At 40.9% G+C, this 21,932-nt stretch overlaps 1 protein-coding gene across 1 annotated transcript in view; it reads right to left on the bottom strand.

Moving 5' to 3' along the window:
- The window catches only part of by (focal adhesion protein tensin), a 199,533-nt gene that overhangs the window by 17,635 nt on the left and 159,966 nt on the right, over positions 1–21,932 (bottom strand). The window contains exon 11 of the mRNA XM_071594616.1: positions 3,573–4,548. Coding sequence (XP_071450717.1) covers positions 3,573–4,548 — 976 coding nt within the window. The remainder of the gene's footprint in view (positions 1–3,572; positions 4,549–21,932) is intronic.

The raw sequence follows: 21,932 nt of genomic DNA, 5'->3' as shown, positions 1-21,932 counted from the left end.
TGTACTGACTCCTTATCAATCCTTTACAAAGAATACTTGGGATCATGTTGGTAATCATTTTATTTGCTGCAAGACTTGATTGTGCTCTTAATAGCATTGAAAAAACCTACTAGGAATCAGAAAAATATTTTCCTAATTTTACATTTGCCCAATTAATGGCCATTTGGAATAAAAAAGTATGAATCCCAAGGTTCCTAAAAGTTTATTACAGCAGCTTCGCCTTGAGCTTTGTTGATGGACATGAAAATGGCTAGATTAATTGGGAGCTACAGATTCTTGAACACAAATGACATAGCTGTTGGATCCTCTGAATGACACTGATCTCCATTTTTGCCCTGTCCACCAGTATAGTTGTTTCAATAATGTGAATAAACAATTCCTTGATGCACAGTCAGCCTCCAGTGTACATATTGGTAGGTCTAAGTCTCTCAGCAGCATTTTTGATGCATCACTTTTCAAGGAGTAAATTTTGGGGAGGCATATGCAAAACCCCTTGACCCTTCTAACCACTTGACACTTCTAACCCCTTCCAAACTCGATCTACTTCAATCTCAAGTTAGTGTACCATACCATTCTACCAGGTGGTTCTAAATTGAAAACTGGAGTTTTGAATAGCAGACAAGTAAACAAACAAACATCCAGCTTCATAAATGTACTAATAATTCATCATGATAAATGACCTTTGTACTTTTAAAATCCATTCATTCATCCCGGTCAAGGCAAATGATTTTTACACTCTGAAATTGTTGCATTGAAATGTATATTAGCGGATGACTCCATTAACAGTAACTGTAGTGGCATCTTCCGCAGTTCCTTGGAATTTATTCATGACATCGCAGCAGTAAAAGTTATCTGGAGGCACATCATAAAAGCTCACATGATGCTACATGTCAGATGATTCTCTTTATCCAGGGTGCACTCTAATGAATGCATCCCAGAAATACTTATTCTCCCAATCAAATTACTTCTTGCTACACCTATAATCCATCGCATTCATGCCATTTTACCTAAAATTCTTAATGTTTACAGCATATAGATTCTATACAACAGAAGTCCCACATCAAGGACACAGCCATGGAATGAGGTTTTAAAAAGTATTCTTGCATATTGAATAACATACTCAATTTTGCAAGCCGATCGCGCAACTCTTGCAACCATTTCCAACCTTAGTAAAAATCGTTGCGATTGCTGATAAATGGCCATTGCAAAACGATCGTCATACTGTTCAGAATAATTTACTTAACCTTGTAGGTTGGTACCCATTCCTTTGCCTCACTTTCCACTCCTTTGTTCAAATATGGCGATGTTTTTTCCCTAAATGAAACTTACCAAGAGTTCAATATGGTAATCCAGCAGCGGTGGTCATTGAACCACGTCACACTCTCTTTGGTCGATTCGATTGTTCCCGTGCGACACTAACGTGACCCTGGAGAGACTCTTCAATAACTTTGAAAGGGAAGAAAATTTCGCAAGCATTTGGAAAGGAGGCCAGACGGGTTTCACGCCAGCGCGTCCTCCTGCGATGGAAAAAGTAGAGGAGGAGGGGACCTTCCCTCCCCATTTCCGTTCCAGCACATCTCCGCCCCTGGAACCGGGCCTACATCAAACAGATTGGCGTCCGCGGTGAGAAGTGCTCAGGAGAGAGAAGTCGCTCTCGTTCAAGGAGGCGAACGATGATGTGGGTGTCAAGGAGTGTCACGCATGATAATAATAACTCGACACAGTTCGCTCGGTGTCAAAAATCGACCCTTCTCCCAAGGGATCGAACGAAAACATTTCACTGAAGGGAGTGCAGGATATCGAAGAGAACGCACTCAGTTCCCATTGTGACCCTGGAGAGATCGGAATCGAGGCCCTGATTTGTATATAAGTCACACTTAGTTACTGCTGCGTGGAAGAGACCCGCGAAATTCCAAGAGAAAATGACGTCGGAATGAATTGCAGTAAATCACACGTCGACGCAATGTACAGTTGGCTCGATTTCCTTCAAAAGTTGAACCATAGCCGATTCCGAATGACGTACTTTCTATCCTGCTCACCCCTCTCATGCAAGCATGCCCTCTCCTTTGGCATGAAGTGAATAGGATGGAAAGAAAATGATTATTTTCATCACCATTACTGTCATAGTATAATTATTATTATTTTAAGTGCATTTACAGCCAGGATTATTTCGCCCCTCCGTTTAATTCATATTAGTAAAAGAAAGTTTATTATAAATTATATTCTTCATACAAAAAAATTTAAGATGTTCGCAATAAATGTCTTATAATCAAAAGGCATTATATATCTTAAGCAACAATTCAATTTTGAATAATCTATTATTAGGATAAAATATTTCCTCGGACTTCTCAAAGCCACCGTCGTGAAATACTAATTGATAATAAGATGCGGACATTATTGGCCACTGAAACTTATTTTTAAAGAAGCGAGAAAATATTTCCATCGCACTCAAAAAGGATAATTTACGATATCCCGTGAGTACAATAAATCGCTGTTTTTTTATCGCGCAACATGTAAGTCAGTAACAGGGTAAACAACGAATACCACTTCATTAGTGGTAACTAGCTTCTAGCACAGGAGCGTTGATTTTTATTTCAAACCGATCTAATTGTCACTAAAGCTCGCTGCACTGAAAAACGGGAGCGCCACCATTCCCATGGGCGAGGATGATGGAAGCTGTTGAGGCAGGGTCGCCCCACACCGGATAATGAAAACCTCCCGAGTTGGAACTGCCTTCCAATTCCAGCAAAGGGTCAACCAGTAGGAAACCTGTCATCTTTTTAGGTATGCCTCCTTATCCGTTGCGACTAGTTTATGCGCAGACAGTCACTTTCTGGAAAACTATCTTACGCTACAGTGCCGACAAGGAAACCGGAGTTAAGATAAGTTTCCACGAACGATGGCTTTGCACACATTCGCCAACATCCTACTTTCTATGTAATGTCAGAACGGAATCACAGAACTTATCGCACCTTAAGAAAGTTAACCGTAAATAAATTGCGGGTCTACTCGCAGTTTTGAGCTCTCCAGTAGGAATTTCAACGGTTAAACACAAACGCATGCACATCGAGGTACAAATCAATACTGAAATAACACACACCAGGAAGAATAGGAGTCGCGGATATTGACAAATCAGTATTTCCTATTTAATAACTGGGTAATATATTTTTCCATGGCATTTCTTTCTCAACATCAGTATAACTTTGAAATATCTAACTTGGTAATATCCAACAGCCTTCTCCCTGGAAACTAGACTAGTGGAAAAAAGCGATTATTAGGTATCCAAGCGTAGTTTATTTCAACGGATATGAGGATTTTATGGTTTACTCGAAGATCCAGAGCAGTCATTTACCACTAACTTATCCTTTCGAGTTTGCGATAAGAAGACACCATCCCTAGTTGAGGAATACAAATATATGATGCCAATAGTTACCGGCGAAATGGCGAGGTCCAAATCGCACAGACATAAGTTGAAAACTACACAAGAATGTCTTACAAGAGGAGACTGACCTGCACCAAAGTAAAAAGACAACTCGGGAGTTAATATACTGCGCAGTTGGTAACGTACTCACCCCAGATCGACGCTGCTGCTGTCCTTCCTCCAATCCTGTCCGTCCCCCGAGCGAACTGGAGATTTGCCGCCGTCTTCGCCATCGAATACAAGCTTCCCGCCGCCGGCCGACCTCTGACCCGCCGAGGACACCTTCCTGACCAGACCCGGGCTCTCGAGGCCCGGGGGCTGCTGCTGCTTCGTGCGCATCTCGTCAGCCGCCTCCTCCTCTTCGCCGCACCAGTCCCTATCCGCGCCGCTACTCTCCTCCTCCTCCGCCAGCAACCGCCTCCTCTCCGCCACTCGCTCGGGCACTGCTCCGTACGTGAACGGACGACTGTCTTGCCTCGCGTGGTAAGGGATGTCCTCTTCCCCTACCAGCGCCGCCGACGCAGCCCCTCCCTCGCCCCTTCCCCGCCGCGCCTTCCCTCTCGCCCTCTCCTCCTCCAGCGAAGGGAGAGCCGCCTCGCCCCGCCTCATCCCCTCCACCACCGCCAACTCCTCCACCTCCTCCTCCACCGCCGCCCTCGGCCTGGCCGTGTTGGTGGCGGCGGTGGGCGAAGGGGTCGCTGCTGCGTCCGCCAAGTCCGGGATGTTCTCCACGGTCATCAGCATGTCGCCGATCAGTTCGTCGAGGCGGGCGTGATCCTCGGAGACGCCGCCCGGGGACGCGTCCTGGCTGCCTCCGAAGGCGGCGTAGGCCGCGGGAGAGATCTCACCTCGTCCCCCCACTCCGAAGACGGGGTCCATGCTCCTCCCTCCGCGTCCCCCCCGCCCCGACCCGGCCGAGGATCCCGCCCTTCCCTCGTCTTCGCCGCCCCCGGTTGAGGTCGAGGTCTTGTCCCGTCCCACGCTCCGCTTCCTCCGCGGGGTCTCGAGGTCCCCGGCCGGTGACGTCGTCGGGCTCTTGGAAACTGTGGCGTAGAGGGAGCCGTCGAGAGGGCCGGACAGGTGGCCGACCTCCTCCTCGTCCCGGGTCGGGCGGTGCGGACGGCCCACTGAGAGATTCGGGAAGAAGAGGAGCTGAGTTTTGAGCGGGGGCGTACGGGACCGGCTGTGAGGGGGCCCTTCACGCGAGGGCTTTTTACGGAATAAAATGGCAAGAGCGCGCGAAAAAAGGTGTGGGGGGGGGAAGGAAGAGGGGGAGAGGGCGGGGTGAAATTGGAACGACGTGACGTCACGTGCTACAAGTATCGTCGTTCCAACGCCCACATGGCGCACCCGATTGTGGAACGCCGGCGAGCGAAAGATTCGGAATGAAGATTCCTCTTCTCCCCGGCGCCTTAACCTGGGAGAAAGTGGACGGAGAGATCCGAGGGAAGTGTTGCTCCCGCTCGGTTCCAGTTTTGAAAGCTCTCTTTTACACACTTCTGATTGCTCGAATAGGCACCCGAACGCATTCGATTTTGCTCGGTGCGCGAATGCTTCCGATGGTGCACCCCCTTCCATTCCCTCTGCTCTCATCGTGCAATTTGTTCCGCCGTAAATTAATAATTGCGACCCCTTTTTTTGCGACCGAGCGATGACGCGTGGTCAATGACCCGAGGTAACCCGTAAAGAGAGAAAAGTAAGGAAATATAAGGAGATGGGGAAAGAGAACAAATGATGGACCACCGAATGAGGAAATTCACTTAAAAAAAATTATATAATGTATATTATTACTAACCTCGTACATTAAATAAACTCAGCATAGAAATATGTATGAGGTAAAACGCGCCGAATGAGCACGGATACGGAAATTCCGCTCATAACAGGAACAGCAGAGTCACAGATGGCACTAAAAGACGATGATACTCTAGCTGCAGTCGGGATGGATTGCAATTGGAGGGGCGATTCAAATACCTTAGAGCTAAAATTTTTAAAGTTTAAATTCCAAGTCCGTGGTGACCTATTTCACTGGCGGAATGGGGCTACTTTCTTTGCGATGCAATGGTGATAGTAATACCGAGAGAATGTTATCATTTAGATAGAAGTAATCAAGCAATTAATGAATTTAACCATCATTACTTAATCAAATGTTGAAGGCACAGAAGTTGAAACACATGATATGATGAATGGAAAGAATGTAACATTCCAAATTCCTGTTTATGCATGCTACTTTGCCGTCGCAGGGAAAGGGAAATGGCCCACATAAAACCTACGAGTCATTCCTGCTTTGTCCTAGGCATAAAGAAAACCTTGGGAAAGGCATAAAAAAAACATCGTTCATCGTGGCGCCATCAGTAAAAAACTACTACATAATGATGACCTGCGCCTGAGATCGAAAGAACACGGAGCATACAAATTTGTCCACGAACAAAGAAAATCTATCGGAAATGGAAGAGGTGGTGGAGGAATCCACGGTAGATTGGATTTGATGTTTAAGTCGAACTTGAATACCAATTGACAATGAGATCATAAACCCCACTCATTCCTGTTATCTTCTCACAATAGACCAAATTCAGGCGTGAATCATGGGTTATTTTGTTGGCGGGGGAAATGTGCAGTCAGGAGCTTTAGCTTCCGGGGCGAGACCCAACAGATGGTTTGCCAATGTTGTGCCAGTGGTTAATCGTCATCAGTGCATGAAATTCTGGTACACAAGCATCTGCCGCCGGTGTCAACTCCCAAATAACATCCCTTTGGTGAAGAGTTGACTATGGCCAGGGGAAAGTTTGGTTTTCATCAACTGCCTTTCTGTAATCAGCTGATGTGCACCTGAACAACTGAACACTTCATGCTTCGCGAAGTTTTCAATGACAGAGACTGGATTAGGATTACGTACACACAGAGAAAGCCTTGTTACTGAACCACGAAAATCACACTCAATTTATGAAACAAAATTAATGGAATTCAGAATTTAAACCAAGTTGAAAAATATTTTAGGAAGGCGAAGTGTCAACCGTGAACAATTTATCGGGCGTTGGAAAAGTAGCCCCAGAAAGTAATAGAGTATATTCATGCATGCATCTCAATGAATAGAACGTGAATAAAAAAACACAAGGTGATTGAGACATGTTTTCATGTGCTTAAGGGTGATAAATTAAATTAAATCTACATGTGATTTTTTTGCCCAAGGACACGAAGTTCACGTTCTCTTCAATGGTTAGGATAATCTTTCCATGTTTTAAATGTCACCTAAAATCCGTTTAAATTTGGTGACAATCAGAGAAATAACCAAATGACTCGCAATTGAGTTCATAATGGATCACTTAACGCGAATAGGTGCATTATACCATTCAATCCCTGCACTTTCTCCGGGGAGGAAAATTAAGGCCACTGGCTCAAACGCAGCGCAAACTTAGTTCCATTTCCACGGTATTTCTTCAGATTGGACGACGCACATGTTTTAACCATATGCTGGCAATTGCGGACCGTTGACACCTTGCCCGATGAAACTACGCCTACGATAGGGCTGCCAACCATGCTGATCGTGATAGAACACCTTATTTTGTTTTCCAAATTTAGAAAGCATGTCGCAATTTCTGGGACATTATTGGTAATTAGTTTTCACCAGACTGTCGTTTAAATTATATCAATTATTTTGATTGGATAAGCTCCAGATGTTGGAGAATATTAGCTAAAAACTGAGGGGCATAAAATATTTTTGCCAAATGAAAGTTTACCAAGTTCCGGATCATATAAAGAGAAACCTAATGAAAAGTTATTGAATATTTAGGAAAATAACTTCGTTGTCTCCAGAGTGAGACATGGGAAAGAATGAGATATGAACTTAAACACGAGAACTTAGTTATTCCTCATCGATTGATCATCCAACCAATGGAAGCTAAGTCTTCCAGTTTCGATTAATTTTGAATCGGTAAAAGACAAGATAAAAATATCGTTTGTTTATGAGACACGACAGAATTTCTCTGGCAAACACTTGGGACTTCGGGAAGCCTCATTTCATAAAGCTAATTGTGAAATCTTACTCTTAGGCTAAAAATAATGAATTGTTCTGACAGCGTATTTAAGATTTGAAAACAAAGAGGGCGATGTTTCAATTAACTACAAGGAGACCGATGTCAGCGAAGAATAAGAAATAGCAACAGTTTACGTCCATTCCTTCTCAACATGCACAAAGAAGTGATCTGCGTATTAAAGGGTACCCATAACGATTTCCAAGGTATTTTATAAATTGATACACAACGGAATCAACGGTGAGAAGTGATTTAATTGAGGTAAGAACAGAGCATAGAGCCTGAGAATCGAATGACTTACGTAAAAAATTACGATTCAGATCCACTAATCTGCATCTTTTTTTAAACACAAATTTTATTTCGCATTAATTTTTTGTAATTATTAGATATAGGAATTAAAATTGACTCTGATTATAAACTGAAGTTTTGAAGAAGACTGAGAAATACTACAAACGTGTCCTCGATTTCTGAAATGTAATCTTAGTTGTTATTGTTATGTGCAGTTCCGATCAAAAAGAAATAAAATTGAAAAGCTTTACCCTGGATAGGAGAATGCCTGTGTCTAGCAAAATAAATGATCCATTATAGCTTTCTCCATTGGCTTTTTGTTCCACAAGGAAGAGGGTGTTGGGTAAAATAGTATTCGACGAACTCCGAGCATCGAATTCACTCGCTCCGGGGCCGACTCCTAACCTCGTGCCCACAAAAGAACACCCCAACGTCGCGCACGAACTCCAAATATCGCGATTTTTCCCGAAGGATGGCATTTACGACCACAGCCTACGGTACGCTCATCTAAGTGGGCTAGGCCATGGGGCCGTCATCCAAAGACAGGGAAGCTTTCCTTCATTGCAATGACACACACAAAATCATCCATCGGGGTTCTTCGACAATGTTTCACTAATCACAATCAAATATGTATTTCTATTGCTATGGCAACGACGCAGGTGTCTATAACAAGGATCAATACTTATTAAAAACAATAAATCCGCAAAAAAATTTCGAAAATTAAATATATGACCCAAACATTAAAGGAAGTGACGCTCCTTGAAATCACCAGAAATGGATTGGAAATCATTCAAAACTTTTAATACTCAACGAACGCGGAAGAATTCAATAAAATGTAATTAATTTCTAATTGCACAAAAAAATAGCCGGCATCGTGCAATAATGGGAGCAGTTTCAAAAACTCGCCCGTAAATAGCTGCGGGGCTGAGTCACCACTTCGAACGCCAAGGTCAAGATGCGTTACGCGTGCGAAGTAAACATTTCTCGTTGAGATGCGCGAAACATTTATAAATTCCGCGAAAAAAACTATCTTCAAAGGGGGAAGTCATTTTTTTTCTGTCCTCCCGTTTTGTCTTCGAAGAGGGAAAAAAATCATCATCCAACCTCGAGAGATTTCGGTGCGAAGGCCTTCTTCCAGCGTGGAGCATCGGCTCGATCGGGAGCATTTTGTGCCAAACGGCAGGTTTCACGGGGGCGTCTTGCGATTGGCGTAATGGCCGATGACGTACGCGCTCCTCCCAGAGACGAGAGAGAGAGAGGCAGTCGGGCGAGAGAGCGAGCGAGCGATGCGGAGTGCCAAAGAAGGAAAGGAGGCGCTGCGTCGGGTGGGCGAGGAAGGAACTATAATAGGGCGCCGAGTGCACGGGTCGTGGAGTGGGCGATCGGGTTGTACGGAGGTGGGTGGAGGGAAACGGGGCCGGCCGCCGCAGCTGGGGCAAAAAAGGGCATGGGACGGAAAAACAAACACGAAATAATCGATGGGTGATCATCCTCCCTTCCACGGTAAACGAAAAAAAAATGAATTACCACGAGCGAAATACCGACGGAAGACAGCTCCCAGATACGACGTGCACGATATGCGAAAATTTGACGAATTTTCAAGCATTCCGGTATATTTGTCCTTGCCCTGTATTATTCATCTTAATGGTCGTGTATATGTATAAATGAACATCGCTCAGAGAGAGTGGGAATCAACAGATTAATCCCTGAAACGTGCTTAAATGTAAAACTTATTTTTTTTAAGAGTAAAATTAAATGGGAGAATTTCTGAAAATTAGTTATGGTTCAGAAATTCAGATAAATATGAATTTGCAATCAAATTTAAAGAAAAAACTACTCTAGAAATCGCATCCATTTAAATGCGTCTACGCACTTTAAAGACGACACATCTGTGACAATAGGCATGCGCTAGCACCTAGAAAGTTTCTCCTCGAGCAAGACTAAGCATGCGTAAAGCCGGGGTCACACCTGCCGACGGGGTTAGGTTTGCGGAGTATTAGCTCGAGTTCTGGAGATTTAAAGTTCTGAAATTTCGCAAAATTATGCCAGCTCCGGCTCCGATTCACAGGTAATATCGTCCTCTATCAATCGAGAAGACTCCGTCAAATAGTTGCAGTTTCCAAAATCTTTAAATTGAAAAATTATCCGGTACGATCGTACGTAACCATGCTAAGGTGCCCACCGAGCGTGACTGCGTACGGAGCATTATCGAAAGTGGACTAACGTCTTTCACGTCTCAGATAGCGTCTTAAAATGTATCATAAAATCGCAGCGAGTGCATGTGATCTAAGAAAAAGTCTGCCATTATGGCCACGGTAACTTGTAGTACATTTAGCACAACTAATATAATATTAACCGTTAGTCATCATCTGGTTCTGGAGTGACAAAACATCTACTTGGCGAACCAACTTGACTGAAAAATTGCACAATATATAAGGAGACTTGGCACTTGGAATGATACGTTTTTGCACACACTTAAAAATTTTGAAATCGTAAAAAAATTGTTTTCAGGCTGTCGCACAACTGATTTCGATACATGGTATAAATATAACTGAAACAAAGTCTGAAATGTAACCAGACATTGAAAAAAGTTTAATATTTCATTCATTAATAGCACTTAGATACTCCATCCAACGTAAACATCAAATCTTCTAAGAGAGAGAGAGAGAGGCAATCACCGATTCTAAATAATATTCTAAGATATCAAAAAACAAACTAGTGACTTCTGGAGTCAATATTGTAAAACCCTGAGGTGAGATTTCTCAGCTTACTTGGAATCCACCATAATTTGAAACTAAAAACAGCATCAGGACCATAAACACCACCAATAACTTCAGTTTCCGCAGATTTTATTACGGTTAATTTTATTGGATTATTATCGAAATTTATTTTTTATTGCTCCCCTCACGGCTGCTCGTTCAAATGAATCTTCGGAAATGGAATGAATTCGTTTCATTTCGCCTCGCATTTATGGCCGTTGCTTCGATTATTTTATTAGGTCTCATGTTTGGAAACTTTATTAATTGCAAAATTGCCCGATTCGCCCATTTTAATCTTACCTTGCAGTAGTATAAAATAGATTTCAGAACCAAGGTTGAATTTAGCTTAACCTCCTTTGATTTATTACGATTCATATTTCACGTTCGTTTGGAAAAGGAGTTTACTTTTTACACATAATGCGTTCCTTATTCATTTTATCCCTCCCCAGATCTGTTTTTCTTTTCATATTTTACCTTGCATTCGAATCGATTTCTTTTTTTCTCGCCACATCCAATCTTGACAAAGGACAATAAAAATAAATGAGTACAAAATTTAAAGCGTTGATGCATTGATTGAAAATTAAAAAAAAAGCGTTTCCGGAGACGAATCGGCGAAATTACCAGTAAAAATCCATGACCTTGAGGTGCCTATCGCCAAGCACAGGACTCATAGGAATACGACGCTCGAACTGCACTTGCTGGCTAAACGCATTCAGTAGGAAAGTCGCAGACTGACTCAGTTGCGTTCACCACCAATAATAGCAGTCTATTACTTACATACATATTAAACATATACGTATTCAATACAATAAAATTCTTAAGACCCGGTTTTATAATTCCTCGTTACGTTCAATCGTTGGTTAATGTGCACGTTAGCTTATCGTAGAGATAACCGACAAATTCAATTTTACAAACAAATGAGAGTTTTCATCAGTTAATGTGAACATAGTGACCATATTGACACAGTTCGTCAGTGGTTGGGCGGCTTGACCGTCGGTTTTGGGTTAACTAGCGGCCATAAAGCAGATTTGTGACCCTAAACGAAGGTTTAGCTTAACCTTAAATTTAAAGAAACGTTATTTTACCTGGCCTTAATCTTTTTTAATATTATGACCTGTTGCTTGCGTTGAAGGTTTTCAAAAGTTTACAAAGAATGACATGAAATTATTACGTGTACATATTGCATTAATTCCAAGTATTCACCATTAGCATCACTTCGTAAAATATAGTGCACCCAAAATCAGACAGTTTTCTGGTTTAAATGTATCCAGTAAGTTACAACAGAGCTTGATGAACTATCACTATGTTCATGCCTGAAAAAGTATACAACGTATTTTTGTCACCAGGCAAATTGGATACAAACTAAAAACTCTTTTCGCTATTAATACGAGATTAGTTTTTTTTCTGGTTTAACTATGACGCAAATAAAAAATGTAAACTTTAAGCAAACGTAGTGACTATAATGAAAAAGTCCGGAGTGTCAATTTGTATTTTTTGTCAATTCATTTCGGTAAAACAGATACTCGTATATATTATTTTATATTATAATTAAAATTTACATGTGCAGATACACTATGTCAGGTGCCACAAAAGTCACAAGTAATCACAAAAGATAATAAATAAAATAATAGTCAGTAAAAAATGTACACTTAAAGGAAACTTCCAAACACAAATATCTTACACAAAACAAGGAAATCCCCATCTCATTAACATTAATCAATCAGCAAGAAAAACAGTAAAAAAAATTAAGCTGTTACATATCATTTTACACCACACATCAATCAAATTATTATATAAATTGCTTACATCTTTTCTTAAAAGTATTTACTCTGTTAGGAAAGGGCTCGAATAGTTTTGCAGGTAAGGTGTTCCAATTAACAATTGTTTTATTTAGAAAAGAAAAAATTTTTTAATCGTTCTTTGTGCCCGGCATTTTATCCTGGATTTCTGATCATTTCTCCCAATAAAATTTGGATTTTAATTGAGAAAGAGAGCGTTCAACACTTTAATATATAATTAGGCCCTCCTCCATGGGTAAAATCTGGGTGCGCCAATTAGCTAGTGATACGGTAATAGTCACTAAAAAAAATTATCTGACAGTGGTACATTAATCATTATATTCCCGTCTATCATTTTAATTGCTGAAAGTGAAGCGAAATTAAAACGCCCCTTTCCACTTAAAACAATCTCTACTTCGTGTACGAAATTCTCACCGCACGTCTCGGGTCTCAAAAAGTGAAGAATATTTCAATTGCAGCGTTGCGCTGGGTTTTGATGAAGGAAGGAAACTTATAATGCCAGTAAGTCGGATTAAAGCAACACATGCCGTCTTGAAGATGAGTAGATACAGGCCCGACACCCATTTCCGAGGAAGACCGCCGTTCGGGCACGGAGTTTTCAACGATTCTGATAGATGTTACGAGATGCCACATAAAGATTTCGTTCGATGCTTCACTAAAAATGAATTTGTATGCTGTCATGTAAAAACATGTAGTTACCTTGATGGAAAACTACGTATGCATGCACCTAAACGAACCCCCAACATTTTATTAAAAATTATTTGCATTAAGTATCATTGGTGAGTACTGAAATGATGGGTGCTGGAATGACACCACTACGTAAAAGTAATCGTAATGCTTGCAAAAAAAATTGAATGCTCTAGGGCATATTGTGATGCAGTTGGGATGTAATTCAAATTATTGCATGTGAACAAGAATGCACTAGCGCCATCCATGACGCCCGCGGGTGATCTCGTATTTAACGACGAGCGACTTAACGAAAAAGTACGCATAAAAGGAATTACGATGGGAGGGGAGGAAAAAACTCGCGAAGGACAAGGTTTGAAATCAAGTGGGCTGAGGCAGAACCTTTCCGACGAAGCTCCGAAGACGGCAAAAAATCATCGTCGACTTAATTGGCTGTGTCTAAACCGGAGGTCTTCTCGAAAATATTTCAAATGTTATTTAAGGAAACTGCGGGAACAACGACAACAACAGCGAAAAATAAATAAACTCTCATCTGGTTCTCGAAAAAGTAGTCGACTACCTACCTCCCGCTTTCGCGTTCGCGGTCTATTTCTTTCCCCCCTCCCCTTTTAAGAATTATTATTTTCTTAGCTCGGGGAAAATTTGGAAAAAAAACGGGCGCGGTTTTTATTTCTTCAGGCTCTGGCAATGTTTTTCAAAACTTTCATCGTATCGGAGAGTAGTGAAAGCGGGGAAAACTACCTCCGAGCTAATTTGGAACTCTTGTCAACCCACCGCACTAAATGCTGATAAATAATTCTCGTCAATTATCCCCGCCAGTATAAGTCGCAGATTATACATAATAATGCCCTCTCGCGGGCAGGGAGTTGGGGAGTTTGTCCGGGAGGACATTTTACGGGCGGATACGACTGCTATTGTCGACGGGCGGAAACCAAAACAAAAGGACAATCGGAATGAAGTCGGATTTGGGCGAGGTGCTACCGAAGAAAGGGGTGTGGCTTGGAAATAGATTTTTTTTCATTATCATTGGAGGTAAACTCAACTCTCAATTTCTATGATGTATCTCACCCAACTATGCGCAAGGCAACTTGCACATACCATCCACATAGTATATATAATGTTAAATATGATTTCATGAAACAACCAAAATTCAATAGGTTTAACCCTTTGTCTCGTTTTTGTTTCCTCAACAGATTCCAATATCGTGGAAAAAACGGATTATTTTTGGGCTAAGCTCAATGATATTTGCGGATATTTATGGTTTCTTTGGCAACTTGTGGCAGGCTCCTCAAATCTCTCACCTGGTGCTCCACGGCGCGTATTTTTCGCCTGGCAAACATCTAAGAGGTGTAAGGAACTCGGGAACGAGCCTGGGACGAAAATGTCATTTAACATGTGTCTTTATCTGGGGGGGGGGGAATCGATGGCTAGGTTCGCAGATAAGCACTCTCTGCACTGTTATAATATGACCAGCATAGGTTTGCCAACTTCATCAAAAACCTTCAAAGGAAATTCATTAATGCTAGCTTCAAATCAGTGTAATGCTTAGCAGACAGAAACTGAAACCAAACGGGGGTAAATGCAAACTTGAAAATATTCTCAAAACTCATTTCAACTGAAAATCGCATTTCACAAGACACTAATTTGGCTACTTATCCGAAGTGATATTTTTCGCATAACAGTGAAAATAAATTATGCCGCCTAGGAAGAGTCCTTCGTCCCGACTGGTGGTATGGTCAAAATCCGAGCCAAGGTCACTCGTTCAATTCTGAATTAAGAATCCGGCGCTATTGTACATTACCCATTGGATTGAATGAATTTAATCATACCTCACAGTCAAATATATTTTTCGGGAAATAAATGACTGCGAATATGAAACATTCCTAACCGCAACACTTCGCATGACTTGACCACTGCATAACGTTCACCATAAATGGAGAGCTGCAGTGGGACATGACCTCAGTCATTTTGAACACCAAAACCCGAACTACGACCATCATCCTGTTAGTCACGTCCGTAGCTCGCCACTATAACCTCTTTCCCGGAAGTATCTCGTTCGTAACTTTCTCGGTAATTCCGAGAAATTACGCCCAAAAGGATTCCTAAGTCCTTGACACCGGTGAAGGCTGCGATTACCGCATTTGAATCCATCTTGTTTCGCGTTAACTCGTAGTCATGGATTTGCCACCCGTCGTTTATTACACGAGCGATTCAGAGAAAAACCTCAGGGGAGTGTAACCGTCAAACATTTTAGACGTCCGTTTCATCCATATTTAAATAATAATATGCATTATTCTTCGCGCGTCTAGAGGCGGTGTTAAATAGCAGTGGCCACGAGTTCGCATGTGGGAGACGCGATTACATCAAAGCGCCGCGGTTGCTCAGTCGTTGCGAGCGGCACGGAGAAGTCTTTTAAGCCCGCGTAAACGGGCACTTTCCGCATTCCTCAGAAAAGAATCTAAAAGCAAAACGATGCCCCTGGAGAATTTCCAGCTGATGCATCTTCCATATTACTCCCGCCACCGCGAAGTGTTATCTAAATCTCCAGCTTCCGAAGAAAGAAGTGATTTGTAAACGGGTTATCTCGGAGCAGCGGAAAATTTACAAACGATCTGAACTACATCTCTCGCAAGAAAAAGTATATCAAGTCCTCATCTACGTTTTCCGGTAATTACTGTAGTTTCCGCGCGAGTTTAGAGAACCCATTCTGGTAGGAATTTTTGCACAGGAAATTGGTGGCTGAACGGCACGCATGTCCATGCACAATTTCACGCTTCGCTGGAGGGGTTGCTACGAGGGCTTAAAACGCTTACGCTTAAAACCACGCAGTTTTCATTTTGGTTGGAATGAGAGATATCGTGATGCGAGTCACTTGAATATATATATATATATATATATATATATATATATATATATATATATATATATATATATATATATATACATATATATATATACATATATATATATATATATATATATATATATATATATATTCATTACCTTCTCCATAATATTCAATTGACTGTAATGATCTGAGCAGCGAAGTTGCCATTATTTTAATTCCGTCAATTGATTTATAAACTGCAAGAAAGAGATTCGGTTGGTTTCAACCCAAATTTCCAAGTATTTGGATACATATACCATCATATAGTATTACCCAAGTTATGCGAACATATGGTAAGCAAAAATGTCCAAACAGGCAAAATATATTTAGAAATTTCGATTATTCATTAATCAATGTGTTGTTAAAATTATAAATCCATGCTTATGAAATTCCCTCACCTTCATTCCATTTCTGAATGAATTATACGAGTATTACTAAGAAATTATACGTTACATAAAAGTCACGGTCTACACATAAGAATCGTGAGGGATGTGAAGAAACTTCCACCCATCCTACGGTCCATCTAAGCGGTCACTATGACGACTCAGTTCAAACAAGCTCAATGAAAGTGAATAACGATACAAAGATGAATGAAACTGCGTCTGTATATATGCATAATGCGGGAGTAATTCACGCGGAGTACAGGGCAACGGAAAAGAAAGCTACACCAAGTATGAATATAATTGACAGATGGTAATCACGCTTAATTTTTGCTGTCAAGTTTTAAATTGCTTTCTACAATTAATAAAAAAAACTAAATATGATAATTTTGCATATCATTTAATTCGTATTATTTCGCCGGCGATGAGTTCTCAGATTCCCAGCGTCCAGCAGACGAGATAATTTATGAGAGATGGCTAACAAAAATAGGTTTTATTACATTTTTAGACCACTACTTGACTACCTTAAAACTTACTTATCAACAAAAAAGAATTGGAAAAAAATTAACGAGGAACCAATGCGAGCACGGTGCTAAAATGGGGTTTATTTATAACGTAGGCATTGCCGATTACATTAAATGTCATGGTCGCCTCTATGAAACCACCATTCATGCGTTTTCTTTCGAAATTGGTAAATACGGAAACGCGTCATATTTAGGTCGTTACAGGTGTAGATTTTTAGTACTCCATTTAGCCATTCGCAGCATATCAGTCTACCCATGAATACTTCTTTCGCCTCTATCAAATCCATATGAACATTATTGTATACATGCTCTTCTATTCGGGAGGCTCCTTATATTACTTTCCTTGGGAATAACATCGGCCTCATGGCTTTCTCGATTTATTCTCCTCAAACAATTTACTTTTCTCCCATATGCCCATTTGTTGGTTCGAATTTCATTGATTGCCTCCCACTCCATACAACCAAAACAGCGGAGCATAATTCTTTCCCACTTTCTGCATGTGTCGGTGGTCCTAATCAACATACTTTGATAACAAACTCATTTGTCAACCCGTTTCTACTATTTTTACCGTAATAAATTTACCTTTAAGAAACCCATCTCATTTATTCGATACCAATGTTTATCCTGAAAACTCCAGTTTCACTACTAAGCTCTGCGTATTATAATTTATAATCCGCCAGTTCTATAATAAAGTTTTATAACAATCATTTGCATTGAAGATTTCTTTTGCTGAGATTCATATATTTTCTTAAACAGCAACGACAATCAGCCAGCAGAAGTCGAGAAGAACTAAGGTGAACTCACGAACATTCCCTATCTCTTATGCCGTCATTCACGATTTTTTTACACACGACACGAGAAGGATGAATATCCTCCGATCAAATAAGTTGATGCAACTCATATTATTGACAATACTCAGATTCTATTCGAGGATAGTTTTTTTTCTGGTTTAACTATGACGCAAATAAAAAATGTAAACTTTAAGCAAACGTAGTGACTATAATGAAAAAGTCCGGAGTGTCAATTTGTATTTTTTGTCAATTCATTTCGGTAAAACAGCGATTCGTTACTCCACTGCTGTCACTGCTGTCATCGTGCATGTAACCTGATCGTGGGACCATCGCTACCCACAAATAATACTGAAAATGTTGAAATATGCGGTAACAGTCATGTTGGCAAAAACATTCCAATTTAAAATTAATAACCAGTACCATTTAGTAACAATGGCCGCGAAGAAAAGCATTATTGGAGTAGCTACAATATACAAGTCCTACGAGCATCCTGAGCAACGATCCAGGACAATGTAAACTTCATCAATGAGTAAGTATTCTGCGATCGTTTCCTAATCCTACCCAGGTTCGTCGATGATCGAAATGTCACTCAACATTAATTTCGATATCTTTCAGATTCGCCGCGCTTAGTGTAAAAGGAGAAGGGCGCATTGACGCTCCATCGATTGACACACGCGATGAGGAACAGCACTTGGCGCAATTCATCGCTCCGCGAATCCCAAGCATTCCACTCGCGAAGAAGTGACCAACAGAAGGAAGGGATACGCAGACTGAGATGAGGGGGGTGATCCATTAGCGTCTCGGGTCAACCGAGGCTGGAGACCGGGGCGCCGAAGTCTTGAACAAGAGGACTGCTGTGGACTCCAAGCGTCGGTTATCAGAGATACTTCGTTTCGCTTCGAAGCAGCACCCGAGTTCCTGGTAGCTATCTGATGGGCGACGGCCAACGCCGGGTGCGGCGATCACCAGGCCTGCGTGTGTACACACATCCGTGTTTGCGGAGGTGGGAGGAGGCACAAGTAGGTTTTATCGAGTAAGCAAAGCAACGATCTGAGAATGATTACGTTCGTTACTTGTTCCGGCGCGTAATTCTCGGTAATATGCGCGCACGGACTGAAAAGTATATTACGTCGTCGGACTGACGACATGAAAGTAATTGGCCGCAGTAACGTGAGAGCAGGTCACTCACGATCCTGATACGATGGAACGGATTGCGAAGCAAAAACAACAATGAAAACACAGAGGAATGAGTATAAACAACAGCGAGAATGACAACACAAGAGTAACAATAAAAACAACAACGAAGCAACATCGATAAATCATACGGGTAATTGGGGTTGTGCCAGTGAAAACAATAAAGAATAAATGTACGACACAGCAAGCATAAAAATGACGCCTAAATAGAGTGGTCATCTATAGTTATTCACCATTCAGCGTTTTTAAAAATTATTTCACATCAGATGACGTTAAAAATGTTCATTTCTACTGATAAAAAATGAGTTTTTACAAAAATATTGACTGTTAGAAAAGAATAATTACTTCGAATGAAAAAACACTCTTCAATGCATTCTATAATTGATCTACGCTCAGCAGTCCAGAAAGATTCTTACGAATTACTCAAATTTTGTGTACGTTTCCTACTGCTTCGCAATATCATTGTTTGCCTAGCTCGCCTGCACGTACGCTCTAGCGCACAGATATTTGGAACGGGGCCCGCACAAAACACACTGCCCACGGCCACCCTCGGCATTTACTTCCAGCTCTAGAAGCGATAATGACGTAACGCAGCAGTCATTTTGTCCTTGAAAGTAATTTCTGCGGATGAATTTTAAATAGGCTTTTTAAAAAAAACGCCACTTGTGTCTCAATTCGTGTCAATTGCACCGGGTTGCGGGAAATTCGCTGGAATTTCACTTTTAAGGACCTGAGAGATCACACCCGAGGAATTTTTTTTCGTTCATTACATATGCCTTCGCTTCTGCCTTGAGATAATCTCACGCGCTCGTGGAATTCTCCTTTTATGTCTTGACTGCGGCATCTAATCACTCCGTAGACACTGACTTTCACCCTGGTAATATCATTTTCAACACATTTTTGTTTTAAATGGCACATGGCACATGTCTCCTAATAAATGAGATCTGAATTCCAAACCGGAAAAGATACGGCCAATTAACGCATATGTACAATACTTACCATCCAAGATATCAGCCCTCTTTTCATTTCATTTTAATGGAATACGTAACCTTGAGTACATCTGAGGCTTTCAAATGAGTCTGTATGCAAAAGCAAACGGAGTAAATTTTTATCAAGTTCGAAAGGTTGCTTTTATTAAACCTTTGGAGACATTTGCCCGTTGAATTAAGAGAAAGAAAACAGATTCGTAGCCCAAGGTTTCAATCAAATATACTAGACAATTCATGAAACCAATCAACTATTCACTATGTTTCCAAACAATATAAATTTAGCCATTTGGATCTGTTTTTTGGCTTATATTCCTTCGTGCAAATAAATATATTATTGTACGTACATTTGTTTCGTATTGTTACGGAAATAACATTTGAGAATGCCATTATCCAAGTACTTCATCTGACTTTCTAGTAAATAAATGACTTTTGCAGTGTTGAAAAGGTGCTGTACTCCAATTTAATCGAAATATCCTTTCGCAATGGTTAAATAAGTTTCACGAAATGGAATGGTAACTATAATAATTCTTCACGTAATATTTAACCATACCATTCATTCTCTTATCTGCTAGGCATTACATTCCTTGATTGCGAAATCGCGAATATCAAGGATGACTATGAATGGCTCGATGCACTCGTGACTTGTCGTCTTCGATGTGTAAACGTTCCATTCCCAATGGTTGCAGGCAGAAATTCAAAAATCAAGATAATAAAAAAAAACTTAAAAAGAGCGTGGGAACGAAAAAGAAGGATGAAGAAATAATCGTCACAAAATAATGCCAACGACTTCTTTCAACATAACACCCAAACATGGGACCAGGCAACAGAGTGGTGGATAAATAATGGCGCCACGGCTTAATCGGCTTAATGGCGACAAAGACATAACCATGTATAAGGATGGGCAGTTGAGTCTCCCAAAGGAGTATCCGAGATCCACGTTCTGAACAAATAAACCAGTCTCACTCAACCGGGAGGACTGGACACCCAAGAAGTCTCCCAAGAGCGGGGATAAGTTAATAGCTGTGTTACGAAGCAAAAGATAAAGAGAGGAAACACTCGAAGAAGATATTAGGACGATAGTATTTTATGTTTCGACCCTAAATCAACAAAAATGTTTCACTAGCATTCTGTGGGTCTGTGGTTTTAAGAATAATAATCGAGGAATTACCAGTTTAAATTTTCGGGTAATTACGCTTTGTACTCATTGTTTATTCGACTGATACCCGTTTTTTGATATATCATCGTGAAACTTGGCGCATACAGACGTCTATTTTACCAGCATTGAACCATATATCTAGTGGAAAATTTAATTAAAATAATTCAAAATAGGCATATTAAATAATAAAAAAATAAGTAACAGTTAAAAGTTCGACATGGAAAAAGTAGAGTCACTCCACCCACTGAAATGCCAAGGAATTATATTTTCATACATATATATATATATAGTTACATATAGACATATTTTATGTTGTATATATATATATATACATATATTTTTTTTTCATTGGGTTATTTCCATTTCTCTTTCTGCTCAAGCACACCCCTTTTATGTGGAGATAATTTCGTCTCACACACATGACATCATACTCAATGCAATTCGAGCTAGACTTCAGCGACTAAAAGCATTCCGAATCGGCTAGATAAGGTGGTGGTGCTTCGTTTAGCTTACTTCACGATGACCCGGATCTGGGCTTGCTAGAATTGGCTCGAGCAGGAAACTTCTTTATTACCTTCTCTCTACTTATTTCTCAAGACCTGAGCCCGAAGAATTTTTAAAAAAATACCCCTTTTCTTTATCGCTCTCGACTGGGAGCAGTATCCCAACTTCTGTCATTATTTTGAAAGGGTATCTCACACAATACTCGAAGATGGGAAGTTGACGCTAAGGAATATTTTTATAACGCCGACCCGGAGTTTCCACGTGCGAACACAAGTCCTCTCGCATTCACTCCCCACTACGGGAGATGAAAAATCTGCGGAAAACAACACAAAGATAAGGTTGTGATAAGATAGAATAAGATGAAAATGATAGTTCTCCAAGCTCTTCACGTCGGCCGGAATGTTTTTGATTACATGCAAACAGAAACGATGAATGACTGCGGCCGTTTCTTTGATGCTATTCTTGAAAAGGAAGAATTAACAATACGAGCAATTAAGGCCAGCTGTTACAACCTGGCTGTCCTCC

The sequence above is a fragment of the Hetaerina americana genome, unplaced genomic scaffold (genome assembly GCF_022747635.1).
Source record: "Hetaerina americana unplaced genomic scaffold, ioHetAmer1.1.p SCAF_65, whole genome shotgun sequence".
Lineage (NCBI taxonomy): Eukaryota > Metazoa > Arthropoda > Insecta > Odonata > Calopterygidae > Hetaerina > Hetaerina americana.
Note: the sequence above shows the minus strand (reverse complement) of the source record. Positions and strands in the feature narration are given on the sequence as shown.